The sequence below is a fragment of the Stigmatopora nigra genome, chromosome 1 (assembly GCF_051989575.1).
Source record: "Stigmatopora nigra isolate UIUO_SnigA chromosome 1, RoL_Snig_1.1, whole genome shotgun sequence".
NCBI classification, from domain to species: domain Eukaryota; kingdom Metazoa; phylum Chordata; class Actinopteri; order Syngnathiformes; family Syngnathidae; genus Stigmatopora; species Stigmatopora nigra.
This window is the reverse complement of record NC_135508.1, coordinates 1,025,461-1,047,496: the sequence shown is the minus strand read 5'-3', so window position 1 is coordinate 1,047,496 and position 22,036 is coordinate 1,025,461. Positions and strand designations below refer to the sequence as shown.

At 34.5% G+C, this 22,036-nt stretch overlaps 2 protein-coding genes across 5 annotated transcripts in view; both read right to left on the bottom strand.

Annotated features, from left to right (window-relative positions):
• Positions 1–2,047: 2,047 nt before the first annotated feature.
• ndfip2 (Nedd4 family interacting protein 2) lies at positions 2,048–10,384 on the bottom strand. Its single transcript, XM_077724837.1, has 8 exons — positions 10,182–10,384; positions 8,801–9,002; positions 7,761–7,894; positions 7,584–7,671; positions 6,593–6,717; positions 6,448–6,514; positions 5,768–5,875; positions 2,048–4,343 (listed from the first exon to the last, which is right to left on the bottom strand). The coding sequence occupies exons 1-7, from the start codon at positions 10,206–10,208 to the stop codon at positions 5,772–5,774; spliced, it is 747 nt and encodes a 248-aa protein (XP_077580963.1). The 5' UTR covers positions 10,209–10,384; the 3' UTR covers positions 2,048–4,343; positions 5,768–5,771.
• Positions 10,385–17,530: 7,146 nt separating this feature from the next.
• LOC144197663 (gamma-aminobutyric acid receptor subunit beta-3-like) overlaps positions 17,531–22,036 on the bottom strand; it is a 42,764-nt gene continuing 38,258 nt past the window's right edge. For all 4 annotated transcript variants that reach the window (XM_077718183.1, XM_077718192.1, XM_077718200.1 and 1 more), the window contains one exon: positions 17,531–20,599. In XM_077718183.1, coding sequence (XP_077574309.1) covers positions 20,228–20,599 — 372 coding nt within the window. In that variant the 3' untranslated portion in view covers positions 17,531–20,227. The remainder of the gene's footprint in view (positions 20,600–22,036) is intronic.

Sequence of the window (22,036 nt, the reverse complement as noted above, 5' to 3'; positions counted from 1 at the left end):
CATTTTTAATCTAAATTAATCTAATCTTTAATCCAATCCTTGAAATAAACCTTAAAATAATCCCTATTCTAATCCTTAATCTAATCCTTAATTTAATTCTTAATCTAATTCAGTTCCTAATATAATATAATCACTAATTTAATCTAATCTAAGATAATTCAAATTTTATAGATATAATCAGTGACCTTGTAATGAATGAAGGCGAATGATAATTGCTATGCCAAATAAATGACTAAATATGAATAAACATTTTCCTTACCGCTAAATTTAACAAAGTTTGCACGGGGTGCTGGGGCGTATTAAAAAAAACTACGGGCAGGGGGCGGGGTATACCCCGAAATGGGTCATCGGCCAATCGAGACACGGCACAATAAGACAAAGAACCGGGCTCGCTGGAATGACACATATTGCATCTCGATGGCCTCAAATATGGCCATAATTCATCTTTGAGGAAAGTTGTCAAATTATTAATAAGGCCCTTAAGCGAGGGGCCTGAAAGGAGGCCAGCAGTTGTCGCTTGGTGGAGAAGGAAACTAACTTTTACGCTTGTTTACTGCTAAAATAAAACCAGGTTCACTCCCTCCTCGTATAAACCAGTTGACCGGAATCTAGTTCTATTTCATGAATTAAAATGTCCCCAAGTTTTAACAAATTGGGTCTATTGGACTTCACTGAGCCACAAACTGTACTACTTTTGTCTAATAAATCTCACAAAAATCACAAAAAATATTTTTCTGAACCAAATTATCCTCACCAGGTTCACGGGGGTGCTGGAGCTTACCCCAGCTGACTTCAGGCCAGAAACAGGAGACAAAGGACAACCAATAATAGCACTTAAACCACCAGACCGCCCAGTTAAATACCATGTTTTAATGTATTTTTCCCCAAAATGGCGGCACACGTGACTCAGTGGCACAAGTGTCTTCGTACTTGAGCACTTTTTTCATTTGTTTTGTGTCCAAGTTGTTCGTCAAAACCGGACTTTATCATTAAACTTATTACACTATTGAATATTTATTTGTTATAATTCGTATTATGTTGGGATTCTTTCTTCGTCATTAAATTATATTCATCGGACAACAAGACGTGAAATTGAATGAAACAACTGCAAAAATCGGGAATCGATATTTTTAATAGCCCGAAGAAGACTTGGCAACGTAGTAACATGATACGATAGCACCCCCCAGTGGTTTTAAGAGGTTATTACAGCTATGCAGACTTTCTGTGCAGTTATCGTTTTTTATTTAACAATTAAGCTTGATTTATGGGGTTAAACAAAATTAGAAAATCAAGGGTCGGCTGAAATGGAGCTGTAATTAAGAAATTATGCATAATTTAGTCATAGGATTGATATTTAGCTGTACTCAGATGTCCGGTTAGAAAACACAGAAATAAAACATTTGATATTTAAAGCGTGAGTGTCTTAAAAATTAAAAATAAACCTACCATGACTTTACGTCGATCACTTCTTCGGTTCTGGCGTGGAATTTCCGGGCCAAATAACAACTAAAAGTCCATTAATTGTTGACTTTTTACGTAAAGTTGAACTGTCTTGGCGTTTTAGAAATGCCACTTGATTGAACAGGTTGCCGTAATCAAACGAGTTTACCCATGTGGCTTTGTGCGTGGGGTCATGTGACTGAATGCTTACGTCTAATTGGTCGAGAATGAGGCACGTCAATATTATTGCGCCGGCTCATTAGTGTAAATAGTAGCGTTTAAAACCGGTACTCTTGAACACATAAAAATGAAGTAAAAACTATAATGTCTAATAAAAGGGAACATTTTAACAAATCGATTAGTTTGTTTTCTCCATAAATTTAATAAACTATGACGTGGTTAAAATAATAATAAAAAACTACACGAATAAGTTCGCTTTTCTCAAAAGGTACCGTCGCTTAGGGGGTGACGTCACTATTTAGCGGCGGACAACCGGCATGATAATGTTCGTAAAATAATAACTTTTATTTGAAGGTTTTTTTTCTTGATACTTAAGTTAGCTCTAATTATTTAATTAATAATAAAATGAGAGTACAATAGTCCGCCATACGTTTTAGAATTTTATTGGCATTTTTTCCAATACATGAATAAATTCCAGTTACAATAAATGACAAGTTACAATTGCCCAAAGCAACAACAAAATGACTGCCATTTTATTTCGGTTGTTCTTTTTGTACTGGTTCATGGCTTTTTTTTTGAATAAAATAATAACCTAAATTGAGCGAAATCCCTGCTAATGCTGTAAATTTGGATATTGCTGAAAAAAAGGCTGAGGAAAGAAAAAAATAATGAGAAAGAGTTTGGCAATTTATAAACAGTCACAGTTCAGATGATAAAAGAAAAAAAACATTAAATCAGTTTGAAAAGTCATAAGTGCAAAGAAAAAAGCAGACAAAAAATAACAGCAGTTTACCACACAATTAAGATTTCAAGTTCAAAAACAAAAAAAAGGCAGTTTTGATTTTTTTGTTGTTTTTTAACTGCTTCAAAACCACATAAAATTAAGCAGATTAACAAATTCTACTGTACAGAAGTTCAAAGTGCAAATATGAATTGGTATCAGGCTGATATTTACATTGAACTTTTTGGGGTTGGTGTTTACTTTAATGACATCCACGTCTCTGCTTGCTTTAATTATGTTTTTTTTAACATTATTTTTTAAGTACAAACTAGAAATTAAAAGTTTTTGTCACTCCCACAAACATTTTCAACAAAAAAGGACGGACATTTATCTAAAAAAAATGCCTGGCCAATCAAATTTGAGTTATATCGTCAAACTTTTGCATCGTTGTAATCCAAAATATTTTTGTAGATAACATTGCATAGGACTTATGAACATTTTTTTTTTTTTGCTTTCTGGCCAACTTTTTGTATTTTCTCGCATATAAGGCGGATTTTAACTCCAATTTACAGCATTGCTATACTCTTTTTCACCAGTAGATGTCAGAAAATTTATTATTTGTTGGTTATTTTCAGTTTTGCGGTAAGAAAACAACCATTACTGGATGAATTGATTCATTATGACAAGGGTGTTGGTTTGCGGGCCGCATTAACGTCAACGCCATTTTAGATATAATATTTAGATTTTTTTTTAATAAATGGATTTAAAAACTGGGTTAAAATGCCTGAATATTCCATTTTTTATCTAAAACAATGTTTATCCTAGCTTTTTTAAATATATTTTTAGATTTTAAAAATTAATTATGAACTAAAAACAGAAAAAAATATTAAAAAGTGACAATTATTGATTTAAAAGTGGGAAAATCAGGAAATTTACTATACATCATATTTAGATTTTTTTTTAATAAATGGATTAAAATTCCTGAATATTTAGTTTTTTTATAGATCTAAAACAATGTTTATTTCACATCAAGGTTTAACAAAATAAAAATGGATTATAAAAAGACAATTATTGATTTTAAAAGGGGGAAAATCAGGAAATTTAATATACATCTGTACTCTTAATTTTAATTTAATCCAAAAACAGAAAGTCGGCACTCATTTACTTTACCGGGCCGCACAAAATGATGCAGGGGGCCAGATTTGGCCCCCGGGCCGCCACTTTGACACCAGTGAATTTTGATATTGGCTCTAATAATGTGCTTTTGATTCATAGAGTACCTCAGAAATATGATTTTACTTTAAATTTTCCATTCAAAGTAACATTTTGACTCCCTATTAATACCATGAATATGGAGGTAAAAATTGTCAATCAGGGGGCGGCTTATACGGGAGAAATTCTCAAATTCAACCATTTTAGGGCCATTTTAAAGGGTGTGGCTTATACGGGAGTGGCTTATATGCAAGAAAATACAGATTTTTCCCCGCCAAAATAAGAAAATATTAGTTACTAGCCCTATTTTGGTAAACTTATGATGCATAGGAGCTTGAAAAGTTTTATTTAGTGGCTCAGACGTGCCAAAAAACATATTATTTTGTTCTTCTTCGGTATTAATAATTCAATTATTGCCTAAAAATCGGATTATTGTCATTACGGGATATGTAAGCTGGTCCTATCATGCTCAGTTATGAATTGCCTAGTGTTGATTTAATGTGAAAGTGACTATGTAGGCAGCAGAGGGTCAAAGTGCTTCATTTGGGATGAAGTAAAGTAAGACTTGATTAAAAAATAAAAAGTTCATTAGCTCACCGACCGGCATGACTTACTGTAAAAGGGAGAGGAAAATCAAATCTATCCGCTATACATTCTCCTTACGTTGACATTTTTTTCTTTCTTCCTCTTCGCCGCGGTCATGGTCTTGCAGGTCATTCGAGGGTTGAGGGGGGATGGTAGATGTTGGACGTGGGTGTGGTACGGAATGGCGACAGGGGGGGGCGGAGCCCTGTGAAGGAGAGGAAGCGGGATATGATTTAAGGGTTGGTCGGATGTTTGGTCGGCCCGGGACGTTTGGTCGCCATGGACGTTTGGTCCCCATGGATGTTTGGTCGCCATGGACGTTTGGTCGCCATGGACGATTGGTCGCCATGGACGTTTTGGTCGCCCGGGACGTTTTGGTCGCCCGGGACGTTTTGGTCGCCCGGGACGTTTTGGTCGCCCGGGACGTTTTGGTCGCCCGGGACGTTTTGGTCGCCCCGAGACGTTTTGGTCGCCCCGGGACGTTTTGGTCGCCCCGGGACGTTTGGTCGCCCGGACGTTTGGTCGCTGGTCTTTTGGTTATTATATTCATGAGAGATAGTTTAATATCTAAGTACTGTTTAATATCCAAGTACTGTTTAATATCCAAGTACTGTTTAATATCCAGGTACTGTTATATATCCAGGTACTGTTTAATATCCAGGTACTGTTTAATATCCAAGTACTGTTTAATATCCAAGTACTTTTTAATATCCAGGTACTGTTTAATATCCAAGTACTGTTTAATATCCAAGTACTGTTTAATATCCAAGTATTGTTTAATATCCAAGTACTGTTTAATATCCAGGTACTGTTTAATATCCAAGTACTGTTGAAAAGAATAGATATTTAGATATTAAACTCTCTCTCATGAATATAATTTTGAGAGCTGGTTTCAACAGTACTTAGATATAAAATTTCTTAGATATTACTTAGATATTAAACTTCTTAGATATTAAACTTCTTAGTTATTAAACGTCTCTCTTAGATATTAAACTTCTAAGATATTAAACTTCTAAGATATTAAACTTCTTAGATATTAAACGTCTCTTAGTTATTAAACTTCTTAGTTATTAAACTTCTTAGTTATTAAACTTCTTAGTTATTAAACTTCTTAGTTATTAAACTTCTTAGTTATTAAACTTCTTAGTTATTAAACGTCTCTCTTAGATATTAAACTTCTTAGATATTAAACTTCTTAGATATTAAACTTCTTAGATATTAAACTTCTTAGATATTAAACTTCTTAGATATTAAACTTCTTAGATATTAAACTTCTTAGATATTAAACGTCTCTTAGATATTAAACGTCTCTTAGATATTAAACGTCTCTTAGATATTAAACGTCTCTGTTAGATATTAAACTTCTTATATATTAAACTTCTTATATATTAAACTTGTTAGATATTAAACTTCCTAGATATTAAACTTCCTAGATATTAAACTTCTCTCTTAGATATTAAACTTCTCTCTTAGATATTAAACTTCTCTCTTAGATATTAAACTTTCTCTCATGAATATAATTTTGAGAGCTGGTTTCAACAGTAAACTCTCTGTCACCAAAAGACCGGAGACCAAACGTCCAGTAGTCACGTATTCGAGGAGCCTTGAAAAGGACAGATGTTGTTTTACCTTGTTAATACAGGAAGAAGAGACGTCTTCTGTGCGAGGACGCCATGTCTTCCGACATGTTGCGGACTTTGAGGTAGTTGACGAAACCTCTGAAGAATAGCAGGAGACCTGCGCAGGAAAATATGTAAAAAAGAAATTTAAAAAATGTTACACAGAAATATACCGTATTTTCTCGCCTATCTTTTTAATTAAGTATATTATGTATATTAAATTTCCTGATTTTTCCCCTTTTATATAAATAATAGTCATTTTTAATTCTCAGTTTACAGTTCAAAAATCATTATGTAAAATCTAAAAATATATTTGTAAAAAAGCTATAATAAACATTGTTTTATATCTATAAAAAAACTGAATATACAGGGTTTTTAATCCAGTTTTTTTAATCCATTTATAAAAAAATCTAAATATGATGAATATTAAATTTCCTGATTTTCCCCCTTTTAAACTGATAATTTCCATTTTTTAATCCATATTTTCTTTGTTTTTAGTTCAAAAATCAGTTTGTAAAATCGAAAAATATATTTAAAAAAGCTAAAATAAACATTGTTTTAGATCGATAAAAAACTGAATATTCAGGTCTTTTAATCCAGTTCTTTTAATCCATTTATTAAAATAAATCTAAATATTATATCTAAAATTTTGCTTGCTTTAAAGGGAAAATGTTAGGAAAAAAGACGTACCAAGCAACAGGAAGATCCACCAAAGCCAGTACTGACCATTGAAGTAGCCAGTGAAGTAGTCGGAGAACTACAAAATAAAATCCACATTCAAAATGGTCAATCCTTTTTACAAAAGTAACCATTTGGTTTTGTCAGGCGCACATACCCGGACAATGAGAATCCACTTGATGAGCGAGAGCCCAAAGCCAGAGATGGCGCCGTAGCGCCCTGCGATGGTGTTGGTTAAGCAGAAAGATAGACAGAAACCGATCCAGTTAAACAGGAAGGCCACTAGAGGGAGACAGAAAACAGGCATTTGTCAATCAAGCATTCACTCTCAGTTGAATAGAACTCAATGCTGATATTGTCATTAGACAAGTATACAGAGATTTAAAGCTGTCACCACGTGCATAAATATTACAAGTACGACAACTACTACTAATACTACTACAAGTACGACAACTACTACTAATACTACTACAAGTACGACAACAACTACTAATACTACTACAAGTATGACAACTACTACTAATACTACTACTACTATCACTACGACAACGACTACTAATACTACGACAACTACTACTAATACTACGACAACTACTACTAATACTACGACAACTACTACTAATACTACGACAAGTACAACAACAACAACTACTAATAATAATAATACGACAAGTACAACAACAACAACTACTACTACTAATACTACGACAAGTACAACAACAACTACTAATAATAATAATACGACAAGTACGACAAGTACAACAACAACAACTACTACTAATACTACTACAAGTACAACAACTACTACTAATACTACTACAAGTACAACAACTACTACTACTAATACTACTACAAGTACAACAACAACTACTACTAATACTACTACAAGTACAACAACAACTACTACTAATACTACTACAAGTACAACAACAACAACTACTACTATTACAAGTACAACAACTACTACAACTACCACTAATAATAATAATAAACAATTAGTCAACATAGTATGTATAGAAATTCAGAAAACAACATAAAAAAATCAATAAAAAATAATAATAAATAAGTCAGAAATAAATAAGTAGTCAACACAATGGCTATGTGTTTTTTTGTGACCATGCTCCCTAAAGTCCTCCTTTAGTACTTACTGAAAAAGGCCAACATGAAGATTCCGTCATTCCCTACTCGCAATTGGTCGGCATCGCTGAAATCGTCTCGGGGAAGAAATTCCTCGTCCTGACGGATACACATTCACAAACGTGGCAGTGGTGACTAAAACAAATAAACGGAAAATCAACCCAAAGAAAAGCAGGGCTGCCACGTACCCTTGAAACGATCTCGGCGGCCGAAGCGGCCATGGCGGCGGCTTTGGCTTTTTCCGCTTCGTCGTAGGTGGGCAACGACGTGGCCACGCTGTACGGCGGTGGGACCGGGAAGTCGCTTTGGAAACTGCTCTCCGCTGTCAATAACATTAAAAAAAATTAAAATAAATAATAAAAATGCACATTCAATGAATAGTATATCTGAAAATTTCTTCCATTTATAGAGGCATAAAAAACAGATTAATTATACGGCGAAGTACCATGTTTTCTCGCATATTAGATGCCCCTTGATTAAGAACTTTCCCCTCCATATTCATGGTTTTAATAGTGTGTACACATGTTACTTTGAAGGGAAAAATCTTAAGAAAATCGCATTATGTGTCAAAGTGGTGGCCCGGGGGGCCAAATCTGGCCCGCCACATCATTTTGTGCGGCCCGGGAAAGTCAATGATGAGTGCCGACTTTTTGTTTTAAGATCAAATTAAAATGAAGAGTATAGATGTATCTTACATTTCCTGATTTTCTCCCTTTTAAATCAATAATTGTCATTTTTGAATCATATTGTTGTGATTTTCATTCAAAAATCATTTTGTAAAATCTAAAAATGTATTTTAAAAAAGCTAAAATAACAGTTTTGTTCCCATAAAAAAAACTGAATTATCAGGGCTTTTAATCCATTTATATAAAAAAAATCTAAATATGATGTATATTAAATTTCCTTATTTTCCCTTTTTAAATCAATAATTGTCATTTTCAATCATTTTTTCTGTTTTTGCTCAATGAAATTCCATACAATGATAAAAAAATATTGATCATATATAATGCATATAGGTTTGTGTTTTAGTTGCGCCTTATAGTGCAGATAATACGTACTTAAAACAGTACAGTTGTAAAAAAATAAATATTTTTGGCTTCATTTTTACTTTAAACATGCCTAAATCAACTTCCCTTCCATTATTATTGTTTATTACTATTAATAAATTGATAAAGTAATCGCAAAATAGTCATGATCATTAATTTATGCATATTTTTATAATACTAACCAGCTGCGGTCGCACCCAGGTCGATGGAGGCATAAGGGGGCGGAGCCGCTTCCGCGCCCACGGCTTCTACCGTCACATCTGGAGCGGAAATCACGCCGCTCGGTGACCAGTTTTGGTCCTGCGACGTTCCGGGAAGGCTGTCGACGGACGGTTGCCGGTCCTCCCCGCCGGAGGCTTCGGAGGGGTCGTCCTCATTGTGCAGCTGAAAGAGAAAACACCAATGGCGGCCATGTTTATTTACATTTTTCAGTTCACATGGTATCTCAAGTAGCTTAAACACCACTTATTATATATACAGACTTTTTAAGCAAGGGTAGTTTCAAATTTAAGGAATTTAAAGTGTGCCTAGGCTGAATAAAAATAGTTCCTTTTATTACAATACCACCTTTTTAGCAATTTTAAGTATAAATGTCTGGATACGCAATTTCTACAATTTTCTATATAATGCAGTGGAGCCAAAATGGCGACGCTTATGGGTGCAGTTGCTCTTTGCAGTTTGGTGTTTTGTTTTCTGTTTTATCGTAAGTTATATTTTTATATTACTTATTTATATTTTTTACTGGGAAAACGCACTTTGTGAAGAAGCACCATCAATTTAATTATGATGATAATAAAGGCTTTTGATTATATTTGATTATAACTATTTTATAGCGAATAGCCATTATGGGGTGAATGGAATAGTACAGTAGTATTCTCAATGTAGTTAAATATACTGTCTGGGGAAATGTAATACCTAAAATGACCTAAAAGACCATTTAAATCCATAATTACATGGATTTTATTTCATCTTAAGACCCTAATTACATGGATTTTAATTTAATCTTCGGATATTCTAAATGTCCCGTTTGACGTTCTATATTTAACATTTTACAGGTCACAATTCGTGACATAAATTACAGGTATATGAGCATAGTTTCTCTTTTCCATTACGGTTTTACATATTTAAAAAAAATATATGTATAATAGTCTTTAAAAAGGTAGCGTTTCACAACCTTTTATGACACAATGGGAAAAAAATCAAGGAACATCGGCATTAAACCTTACATTTTTAAACTATCTGTGTCTATATTACGAATATAATGTCCTTGACATAAGTTTTAACAGTATAAAGAAAAATGACAATTTTTATGAGGCTCCATACTGCTGTTGTTTACATAACCAGGTGTGCTAACATTAGCATAGCATACGCGGAAGTATTCACCTTCTCGTTTTCCATTAATGTGCGGGATATATACCGAGAAATATTTTCGAACGGTGTCAAAACAGAGAGGCCAAAGTAAATATTAAAATATATTACGCTTTAATTTAATGATAAAAAATGGTGGTATTAGGTCGGCCTTGTTTATAGGCCAAACATCGCCACTGAAGCCTCAACACTCACCACTTGGTATCGACTGGTTGGGTCCATCCCGAAGTGATTAAACTGGCTTGTGAGCCAGCTAATAACCCACAATAATCTTCCCTGCGTACAAAAATATTAATTTTAATATATTTCAGCACAAAGCCGTCAGTAAAATACAACGACGTAAGCAATGGCTGCAGCTCACCAAACGCTAGTTTCGTTGTTGATAATGACGTATAGCTTTGTCAAACCAGCTTCAACGTTTTACTTCCGCTGAGAAAAACGTCAAAATAAATCAAAGATATTGTCTCAAATGCTCAAACGGGGTTGAATGTGTAAATATGTACGTACATAATAAAACATAATCAAAGAAATATCTTGTAATTGGTAGTTTGTAACGGTTTGACTCACATTTAGGTTTGTTTAATACTTTAAATATATTTAATTTTGTCAAAAGTGCTGCATTTCCGGTACTAGCTGAGAGAATGGTTGAACCGGATGACGCAAATGTACATTGAAATGAAATGTCCCAATCGAAAGCCCAATCCTTTTAAATGATTGAGCCATAAATAAATAAAATGAAATAAAATAATTAAAATGAAACTCCAAAGAAGAACACAAAAAGCTACGGGGTATTGAACACCCGATCTAAGACCTGTGAGGCGGCCGTGCTGACCACGCGCGTCCACCATGCTGCTTAAAATTGTTTCTGACAACTAAAAACAATAAAATAAAAAATACAATAATGATTCATGATTAAAAATATAACAAATTCAAATTCGAGAAACATTACGTCTTAAAAGTATTTTTAACAAAAAATCTGTCCACTGTATTAAGTTATTTTATTAATTGCAACCAATTTATTAATGTTACATTGAAGATTTCAGAAACCTATTCTGCACATCAACATCATGTCCAGCAGAGGGCAGCAACGATACGATTATCATTTTAGGGGCCTTCCTTTATAGTTACTGTACATTAAATAATGAAAAAAATAATTTTTAATCATTCTTGCAAATTGAAAAACATTCAGAAAGTCCTTGTCCCTGGCACCTGGTGTCCATAATTAGCTGGGATGGGCTCCAGCACCCCCACGACCCTTCAGAAAATGAATGAATTTTGTAACAGTACAAAATATGACTTATTTTTTTAATCCAGTTCTTTTAATCAATTTATTTTTTTTTAAATCTAAATATGATGTATATTAATATTTGTTTTAGAACAAAAATCATTTTTTAATATATAAAAAATATGTTTTAAAATTTTTTAAAAAATAAGACTAAGAACAAAACTGAATATTCAGGGTTTTTAATCCAGTTGTTTTAATCCATTTATTTAAAAAAAAATCTAAATATGATGTATATTAATATTTGTTTTTAAACAAAAAAAACATTTTGTAATATATAAAATTTTTTATTAAAAATTAAAAAAAATTAAGACTAAGAACAAAACTGAATATTCAGGGCTTTTAATCCAGTTCTTTTAATCCATTTATCAAAAAAAAATCTAAATATGACGTAAATTAAATTTCCTGATTTTTGGCTCTTTGTCGTGCCCTGCGATTGGCTGACCACAAAATCAGAGTCACATCCCCCACCTCTACCCAAAAAGTCAGCTGGGATAGACTCCAGCACCCCCGCCTCCCAAGCAAGGATAAAGCAATTCAAAAAATGAGATTAAAAAAAAATTAGTGCGCCCACCAACAAGCTTGCACCCTCGCCATCATCCCAGATTGCACATAACAAAAACCGCCCTGCAAAAAAAACACTATGCAAAAGTGTATAGAAAAGTCAAGCAATTCCCCCAAGTCGCCAAGAACGGGCGTTTGAAGCCTAAAAAGACTTTTATTTTTGATTTTTTTGATTTTTTTTTTTTTTGGTGTCCCTCGCCACCCCACCTCCTCTCTCCCACGCTCCCTTCTTCGTCTCTCGCCGCTGATGAATTAAAAGAAAGTATGTCATTCGGCAGCCGGGCGGGGAGGAAGACATCAGAAAGAATTCATTCCGCCAGCGGAGCGCCAGCCTGCGTCATTTTACGGCTTTTCGGGGATGGCGGGCGCCTTTTTTTTGGGTCAATTATTGGGGGCGGCCATGTTCACGGCCTGCCCAACCGACTGCGTGTTCTGGAATTCGTTGCCTTTGTTTTTTTTTCTTCTTTTAACGAGACATCCGACGCTTCTGCAAACCAGCCAGCCGCTGTTGCTAGGCAACCTCGGCTCCGAGGAAAAGCTTGGCCAAAGTGGTTTTCAGCAAAAGCACCTGAGAGTTCTTAGACGGGAATATGACGCAGACTTAAAAACCAGGGATGGGTTTATTTGGGTGGAGTACAAGGGTGTCAGCGCGGGTTGCTTTAATGTTAACTTGATTTCATGTGGGCTGGACCATTTTAGATATAATATTTAGATTTTTTTTAATGAATGGATTAAAAGAACTGGATTAAAAGGCCTGAATATTCAGTTTTTTATAGATCTAAAACAATGTTTATTTTAGATTATTTTTATATATTTTTTTAGATTTTACAAAACGATTTTTTAACTAAAAACACAGAAAAAAATGATTAAAAATTGACATTTATTGATTTAAAAGGGGGAAATAAGGAAGTTTAATATACATCATATTTAGATTTTTTTATATAATAAATGGATTAAAAGACCTAAATATTTTTATAGATCTAAAACAATGTTTAATTTAGCTTTTTTAAAATATATTTTTAGATTTTACAAAATGATTTTTTGAACTAAAAACACAGAAAAAAATGATTAAAAAATGACAGTTATTGATTTAAAAGGGGAAAAAAATCAGGAAATTTAATATACATCATATTTAGAGTTTTTTTTAATATAATAAATGGATTAATATAATTGGATTAAAATCCCTGAATATTACGTTTTTTATTGATCTAATACAATATTTATTTTAGCTTTTTTTAAATATATTTTGATTTTACAAAATGATTTTTTTAACCAAAAACACAGAAAACTTTGACTAAAAAATGACAATTATTGATTTAAAAGGGGGAAAACCAGGAAATTTAATATACATCATAATTAGATTTTTTTAATATAATAAATGGGTTAAAAGAACTAGATTAAAATCCCTGAATATTTATTTTTTATAGATCTGAAACAATATTTATTTTAGCATTTTTAATATATTTTTAGATTTTACAAAATGCTTTTTAACTAAAAACAGAAAAAATAGATTAAAAAATGACAGATATGTTTATGTTTTATTTTTATTTCAATATATTTTTTTAGTTTTCCTCTTTTCAAATTAATGTTTTCATGTTTTTTATCATAATTTTCACATTTAAAATAATCTAGTATTTGTCACAAGCCAAACCGAACTATAAAAAAGTGCGCCTTATAGTCCGGAAAATACCTCACCTGGGTCCCGGGAGGGGTGCTGGAGCCTATCCCAACCAACACTGGGGCACCCAAATCCTTCACTATATGGATTTTAAAAATATTCTCTATAAGATTGTGTGGGTTTTCTCCAGGTATTCCAGTTTCCTCCCACATCCCAAAAACATACATGCTAAGCTAGCTTGTTAAACACTGGAAATTGGCTAACTCTAGCTATAATTGGCTATCCTTTGGCTAGCCATCGAGTCAAGCTGTCCCTGATAGTTAACTGGGATAGGCTCCAGCACCCCCCGCGACCCTTGTGAGGATAAAAGGTTGCTAAAATGAGTGAATGCCAATAAGAAGTCAATCCATCTTTAGCATTCCTCCGTAAAAGCCGGCGAGTACTTGATTAATTGCAATGTTTTATTCATGGTTACCACTTAAAGCAACGGTACGTGTTTATTTGACCTCAAAGTAACACCTTCCCGCTTCCCGATTTTTAATTAGAAAGGCAACTTGGCAGTTGCTATGGTAACACCAGATCATATTGCTGCACTGGAATGGACTGCTTTGCTCAATTCAAAAGATAAAAAAATGTCTGCAGTACTTTTAAGTTTTTTTTTTTTTTAAATTTTCATTCATTCTTTATGAACGCTTATCCTCACATGGGTCACAGGGGGTGCTGGAGCTAACTCAAAGCTAAATCCTTTTTTGTGCAGCTCCAAAATAATCTTGCAAGCTATTTTAGTTAAAAAATATGGTAGTTAATTATTGATTATTGATTTATTAGTTATTTATTTATTCTTCTGTTTGTTGTTATTTGTGCATTTCGTAATGAAGCTTTAAATTGTATTATACTTGTATTATGACAATAAAAGCATTCAATTCCAATCCATTTTAATTGTTTTATGATCTTAACTCTAACTAGCATCAGAATTTTTATTTATAAAAACAGGGGGCAAATGAGGACCTGATTGGGGACGATTTCTGATCAACTAATATTATTAAATTAAATTAATTAATAATGACATCCATTTTTTTACCAAAAATCTATCATTAAATACATCAAACTCAAATTATCAGGAAATGTTTTCTTTTGAATTCCCTGTACACTCATACCTTGACATACGAGTGCCCCCGACATATGAGCGATTTGAGATAAGAGTAAAAATTCGGGTGAATATTTATCTTGAGATACGAGTAAAATTTCGAGTAAATGTTTATCTTGAGATACGAGTGAAATTTCGGGCAAATATTTATTTTGAGATAAGAGTAAAATTTCAGGAAAATATTTATCTTGAGATACGAGTAAAATTTCGGGCAAATGTTTATCTTGCGATACGAAAAAATTTCGGGCAAATATTTATCTTGAGATACGAGTAAAATTTCGGACAAATATTTATCTTGAGATACGAGGAAAATTTCGGGCAAATATCTTGAGATACGAGTAAAATTTTCGGACAAATATCTTGAGAAACGGGTAAAATTTTGATATTCGAGCAGATAAGAACTTCTTGGCCACTGTCTTTCCCGTTGCACCTACTCTCATGTAATGTCTCTCTTTGACCATTAGGCGGAGTATTACATTTTTTCTGTTTTTTTTCCGTTAGTGTGAATATCGGAGTTTGTTCGCTAATACGAGAGGAGTATGTAGTACTTCTGGTTGGCAAGTGGTGGTGCGTTATCCTATTGTGAGGACATTTGTGTGTATCATTTTCTGAATATTTTCAAGGGAACACAAAAGTAAAAAATCCTCAATAGGTTGAAACAGAAAGTAAGGGTGGAGGCGGGGCTAATAAAGCCAAGAAAGGTATCAAAATTTCAAACTAAATTACAATTAAGTTCAGTGTAAAGTTAGATTAAACTTATTTTTGAGTGTCTGCATCGTAATCCAAATTCATTTAAATTTGTTTATGTTATGTTACAAGCACGTTGCCGTGCAAAAAGTCTAATTTTAGTACTATTAAACAATTTTTAGTAGTATTAAACCACTAGTTATTTGTTACTTTGTTAATAGATGGCGAATTAAAACAAATAAATGTTTTTTTCAATCCAATATCCTGTTTTTGATGTATTTTTCAGATGCTTGGAACCAATTAATTGTATTTTTAGTTCATTTCTATGGGCAAACATTCATTTGAGTTACGAGTAAATCGACATACGAGCTCAGTCCCGGAACGAAATAAGCTCATATCTTAAGGTACCCCTGTAATGACAACCGACCGACTCTTGACGCAAACATAATCCGAATCCTTACAATGTATGTATATCATTTATTTGATGATTTAACATAACCATCCTTTGAAAAAAAGAAAGAGAAACATCCAGAGATTTACAATAGAAATCTAAGCCTAAATACATTTTTTGTGGCAGCACAGAACATTTCACATTCCATTTTTTTTTCTTGGACGGAGGCCATAAAACTTTTAACTTTTTTTTTATCTGCGTCATTTCGCCTCAAAAAGTGAGGCTTAAAAAAAATAAATGAATAAATAAACAAACATGTTTTTGTTTTGCTCAAAAGTCTTTTCAAGTCAGTCCAAATGTGTCGTTTCATGCACAAATGACAACTTGTCAATAACGGAGCAGTTTGTTTTTAAAAATAAATAAATAAAATAAAGAAATAAAACGAAAGAACACTTTTTCGCACCGTTTTTATACGATTGATGAGAAAGTGAAAGTTGGTCTACACAGTAGAAAAACAGCGCCGAGTCAGGGGAATTCAAAATGAGACCAATTCAGTCGGGCCTTTTGGGGATTTTAAAAGAAAATGGTGGTCAAGATTGAGGAATTGAAAGGGAGAATTTTGAGAAGTCTGAATTTTTTGTTTGAAGTCAGAATTTTTGTTTGAAGTCTGGATTTTAGTTTGAAGTCAGATTTTTTTGTTGGAAGTCAGATTTTTTGTTTGAAGTCAGAATTTTAGTTTGAAGTCTGGATTTTTTGTTTGAAGTCTGGATTTTTTGTTTGAAGTCTGGATTTTTTTGTTTGAAGTCAGATTTTTTTTGGAAGTCAGAATTTTTTGTTTGAAGTCAGAATTTTTTGTTTGGAAGTCAGAATTTTTGGTTGAAGTCAGAGTTTTGGTTGAAGTCAGAGTTTTGGTTGAAGTCAGAGTTTTGGTTGAAGTCAGAGTTTTGGTTGAAGTCAGAGTTTTGGTTGAAGTCAGAGTTTTGGTTGAAGTCAGAGTTTTGGTTGAAGTCAGAGTTTTGGTTGAAGTCAGAAGTTTTGGTTGAAGTCAGAATTTTTGGTTTGAAGTCAGATTTTTTGGTTTGAAGTCAGATTTTTTTGTTTGAAGTCAGATTTTTTTGTTTGAAGTCAGATTTTTTTGTTTGAAGTCAGAATATTTGGTTTGAAGTCAGAATATTTGGTTGAAGTCAGAATTTTTGGTTTGAAGTCAGAATTTTTGGTACGAAGTCAGAATTTTTGGTTTGAAGTCAGAATTTTTGTATGAAGTCAGAATTTTTGTTTGAAGTCAGAATTTTTGTTTGAAGTCAGAATTTTTGTTTGAAGTCAGAATTTTTGTTTGAAGTCAGAATTTTTGTTTGAAGTCAGAATTTTTGTTTAAAGTGAAAGTTTTGGTTTGAAGTCATAATTTTTTGTTTGAGGTCAGAATGTTTTGTTTGAGGTCAGATTTTTTTGTTTGAAGTCAGATTTTTTTGTTTGAAGTCAGAATTTTTTGTTTGAAGTCTGATTTTTGGTTGGAAGTCTGATTTTTGGTTGGAAGTCTGATTTTTGTTTGAAGTCCGAATTTCTGTCAGGATTCTGACTTCAACCATTTTTGTTGAATAAATTTACCCATCATTCTGACAAAAATCTCACTTTATTCTCATAATCCTGACCAAAATTCAATCTGAAACATTTAATTTGCAAAAATCAAAATCCTGACCACCATTTTTCCCCCTCCAATAACCCTTTAGCCCCGCCTTAACATCCCCGGGCCCCGCCCACCCCAATCCAATGACTTCCCCAAATAAATTGCACCCAGACAGCAACAATCCAAGTACAATACATTCAATTATTTGAAGACCATCACAAGTTTAAAGTCTTAAGTATCTCATAGTAGTCATATTTAATACAAGTTCATGCACAAAGCTATGAATGTTTATCAGGGGAGGGGTAACCGGCGGTCATAATAATAATAATAATATTAAAAAAATAAGAATAATTCAGATTTATCATTCATTAGCTGGAAGCGGTTAATCATTCTAAGCCACAATCCAGTTCAACATGCAGCGATTGGTCGACTCAAACCAAAACCATGTCCATCTCACACATGCCCCTCCCCCTTCGAACCCCGCTGACGTGCAATACAACGAGGGCCGTCCTACATTAAGCCCCGCCCACCCAAACCCCAATTCAAAACGTCCTATGGTTAAAAACAGCGTATACATATTTGTTTTTAAAGTTTTTTTTACCTAGTCATTGCCTCCAAATACATTTTTAAAAGGACGACTTTGGCTGTCTAATCCGTCTCTTTTAGGACGTTTTGCGCGGGTAGAACATTTTTTTTAACTTGTCAAAACGCGGGATACATTCAGATGGAAAGCAACTACGACCATGGCTCGTTATCCTCTACCTGAAGAACAATGGATCGGATACATTCAATGCGAGCATTAGACGTCCATTAAAAAACATTTTGCATCAAATGGAACTTTGACATGCGTCCAGGGGCGGAACCTAAGGGGGTGTGGCTTAGACCTGGGGCGTGTTCAAATGGGAGAAGTGAAACCATTGTAAGATAATGTTAATTTACTGTATTTTCTTGCATATTAGCCACCTCTGTGTATTAGCAGTACCCTTAAAATAGCCTTAAAATGGTTGAATATGACAATTTCTCTCGTATAAGCCGCCCCATTTGGTTCATAATTTTTACCTCCATTTAATAGGGAGTACAAATGTGTTATTTTGAAGGGAAATTCTTGAGAAAAATCCTGTTTCTGAGATTTTGTATGAAATTCAAAAAGGAAGTCATGTGACCAGTACAACCAGGAAGTGTATCTAGTGGTCTAGTTTGTCATCGCTAGGTAAGATGGTGGCGCCCTGACCGACCAATGGCAGGCACTAGTGACTTTTTTTTCACATTTTATGCAAGATAAGGTTTATTTTTCACTTGAATTTTATTGATTTGCCTTAAAAATAGTTTAGAATAATTAATTAGCATTTTTGATAGTTACATGATTAGGCTCAGGGAAAAAAATCTAGTGTTCTGGTGGTAAAATATATCTGGGTGTCAATCAACCTTACTATTTAGGGGGCCCTATTGACAGGATTGCCCCCGGGTCCATTTACATGTGTTCCGCCCCTGGCATGGTCACATTTAGTAGAACATTTTTTTTGCAATAAATTGACTGATATTTCGTTGCCAGGGTAACAATCGCAAACTCGAGGCTCATTCTTTTTTGTTCATTTTGGATTTCGCACACGTCATATATATATTATGTACATTTTTGTAAATATACAAACAGTTGGTTTCTCCAGTGTTTGTGACGAGACAATGTGGAGAAACAAAATGGACGCCGGAGAAACAAAATACAAGAGAAATGCATGATATTAACGTCCGTACAAAACAACTTCAGGAAATAAAAGGAAATTCATACCTGTTAAATTGTAGAAATTCATATTCAGGAGGTTTCAGTTTCCCGACCGCGTTTATGCTATTCCTGTAATTTAAAATAAAAACATGTTTTACAGATGTGCTAAAAAAAATTGCACTGTCATTGCGCTGCTTTGTCATGTTTCGAAACGTCATTTTTACCTCCGTGGCTGGTTCAGATAAGTCGAAAAAAGGCTAAAGTTACTCCTATGTCACTTTTAAACAACTAGGAATATTTTTTTGCCGTGTTATTTGATATTTCCATTCATATTCTCTCTTCTTTCTGCGGTTAATGTTATCGTCGGCCATTTTGGTTCTCGGCTCCGGAATGAACTTGTGGAAGATGTGATCGTCACGTGACTTTAAATTGGTGGTTTGAAGGACACACAACACGGTCGGAAAAAAGAGTGACGGATTTGTTTAGTGCGTATATTAGTATTGTATTATTATTACTAGATTATTTTAGTTTAAAAATAAAGTTTAATAAAAAAGTGGCAAGATTTAGCTGGATAAAAACTGTAAGACTTAACAGGTATGTGAGTTTATAAACGAAATTGATAGTTTGATATATTAGACGCTGTAAAATCCCATGGCAGTTGAATCATTCCTATTCATTCCTTTCCTTTAGTTGTCATCCTTTGGACGGCACTAGACGTCCAATCCAATTCGACCGAGTGGGGACGAATGAACGTCCGTAAACTGGAAACAAAATGGCAGTGTTGTTGTTTCTTGTGCTGTTTTGGCTTCCTTTTTTTTTTCCACCAAAATGATGCCAAGAATTCTCACATTGAGCCTGAGAGTCGTATTAATTCTCGAAAAAAAACACACGTCTGATGATCAATTCATGCATAGGGTACCAAGCGGACATTTTGTTTTTAAGGGGTTGAAATACCGCTTCTGTGGTTTACTAACCCACATAATTAAACTACTGGCAGGTTTTTTTGTTGTAAAATAACGAGATTAAGTTATGTACACAAGGTAGAAAAGAAAAACGGATCGAGCGACGGCAAATATTAAAAAAACGGATTGGATGAAGAACTTCTGGGTTTTTTCAGTTTTTGGTCTGACTTGAATGAAGATAAACGCAGGTAGAAAAAAGCAGGAAAATGGAGTTGAATGGCGATTGGTCGCCTTACAAAAGGCGTCCAATCAGACGTAGTAGAGCCAGTAGATGAGATTAAAAAAGGAGAAAACGGAAGGGAAGATGATCCGCGACCAGCGGTCGATGGCGTTGACGTCGGTCAGGTCGGGGATTTTGATCCTCAGCTGGGAGCTCCGCCTCCTCAGACGACTACGTTTCATCTGAGCCGTGCGATCCAGCGAATGGCGGCTGGCCGATCGAGGGCCGCCCGTCACGCCGCTCTGTTTCCGGTACTGAATGTGTGACGAGGCCGTGCTGTCCAATTGGACCATGGATTGAGAGTTCCGGATGTCCGCCACGCTGGTGGTGATCTCGCCACCCGCCACTTCGTTGTGGATTTCCAGGGTGGTCAGGAGAATGTTCCCGTGTCCCGGTTCGGCCTGGGCGAGGGAAATGGTAGATGTTAGAGACGTGATAGCGTGGCAGGAGGTTTTGTCGCCGGGCAGATTGTCGACCGGATATTTAGTCACCGGGCAGATCGTCGACCGGACATTTAGTCACCGGGCAGATCGTCGACCGGATATTTAGTCACCGGGCAGATCTTTGACCGGCCATTTCAACGATGGACAATTGGTAAGGTTAGTGGTCAGGGCACATGTGTCAAAGTGGCGGCCCGGGGGCCAAATCTGGCCCGCCACATCATTTTGTGTGGCCCGGGAAAGTAAATGATGAGTGCTGACTTTCTGTTTTAGGATCAAATTCAAATGGAGAGTATAGATGTATGTTACATTTCCTGAATTTCCCCCTTTTAAATCAATAATTGTAATTTTTTAATCATTTTTTTCTGTTTTTAGTTCAAAAATAACTGTAAAATCTAAAAAAATATGTATAAAAAAGCTATAATAAACATTGTTTTAGATCTATAAAAAAACGGAATATTCAGGGATTTTAATCCAATTCTTTTAATCCGTTTATAAAAAAAATATAATAATTTTATTATATATTTTTTAAATATTTTTTAATATTATGTCTAAAATGGTCCACATGAAATCAAATTGACATTAAAGCGACCCGCGAACCAACCCGAGTCTGACACCCTTGGGTTTGGGGTTAGTGGTTAGGCCCGGTCGACGAAATGTCCGGTGACGAACCGTCCGATCACTAAATCCATGTCCAATCCATCTGATGTGGAAGGGATGGCAGCGAATAAACCGACGTTCATTCACAGTCACTCCGTGATGAATGGGAAGCATCATGATGACACATGCAGGTCCCTCCTAGCCAATGGGAGGCCGGCGGGGTGTCGGGGGACGGCCAATGGGGGAGAAACTCGTATGGCGCTCATTTCAAAATAAAATACAGGATGCAACAATGTTTGAATGTTCAAAATTTTGTAACTTGAAATTCTTTCATAAACAGATACAAAGCTTTCCAATGGTAGCACTTTGTAACTTGAATATTCATAAGTAGAGGTGTTTGTAAGTAGAGGTGTTTGTAAGTAGAGGTGTTTGTAAGTAGAGGTGTTTGTAAGTAGAGGTACCACTGTATAATACAATAGACACACAGAGCTGCCAAATACTCCTATAAATCTTTCTACTTAACTACACGAATCTTTACCAAACTAAGAAATACATATTTTGACAATAAAAATGTATTTTTTTCCTACTACCAGTACTACTACTACTGCTACTACTACCAGTACTACTACTACCGGTACTACTACTACTACTGCTAATACTAATACCAGAACTACTACTACTGCTACTACTACCAGTACTACTACTACCGGTACTACTACTACTACTGCTAATACTAATACCAGAACTACTACTACTGCTACTACTACCAGTACTACTACTACCGGTACTACTACTACT

Bases quoted from the DNA above. Each gene is read 5' to 3' on its own strand.
- ndfip2 (XM_077724837.1), bottom strand. From the start codon at position 10,208: ATGGACCCAACCAGTCGATACCAAGTG. The intron at 6,515-6,592 runs GTATGTGCGCCT...TTTATTTTGTAG, and splicing joins AGTGGATTCTCATTGTCCGG to TTCTCCGACTACTTCACTGG. The intron at 5,876-6,447 runs GTACGTCTTTTT...TTTCCTGCGCAG, and splicing joins GTGGATCTTCCTGTTGCTTG to GTCTCCTGCTATTCTTCAGA.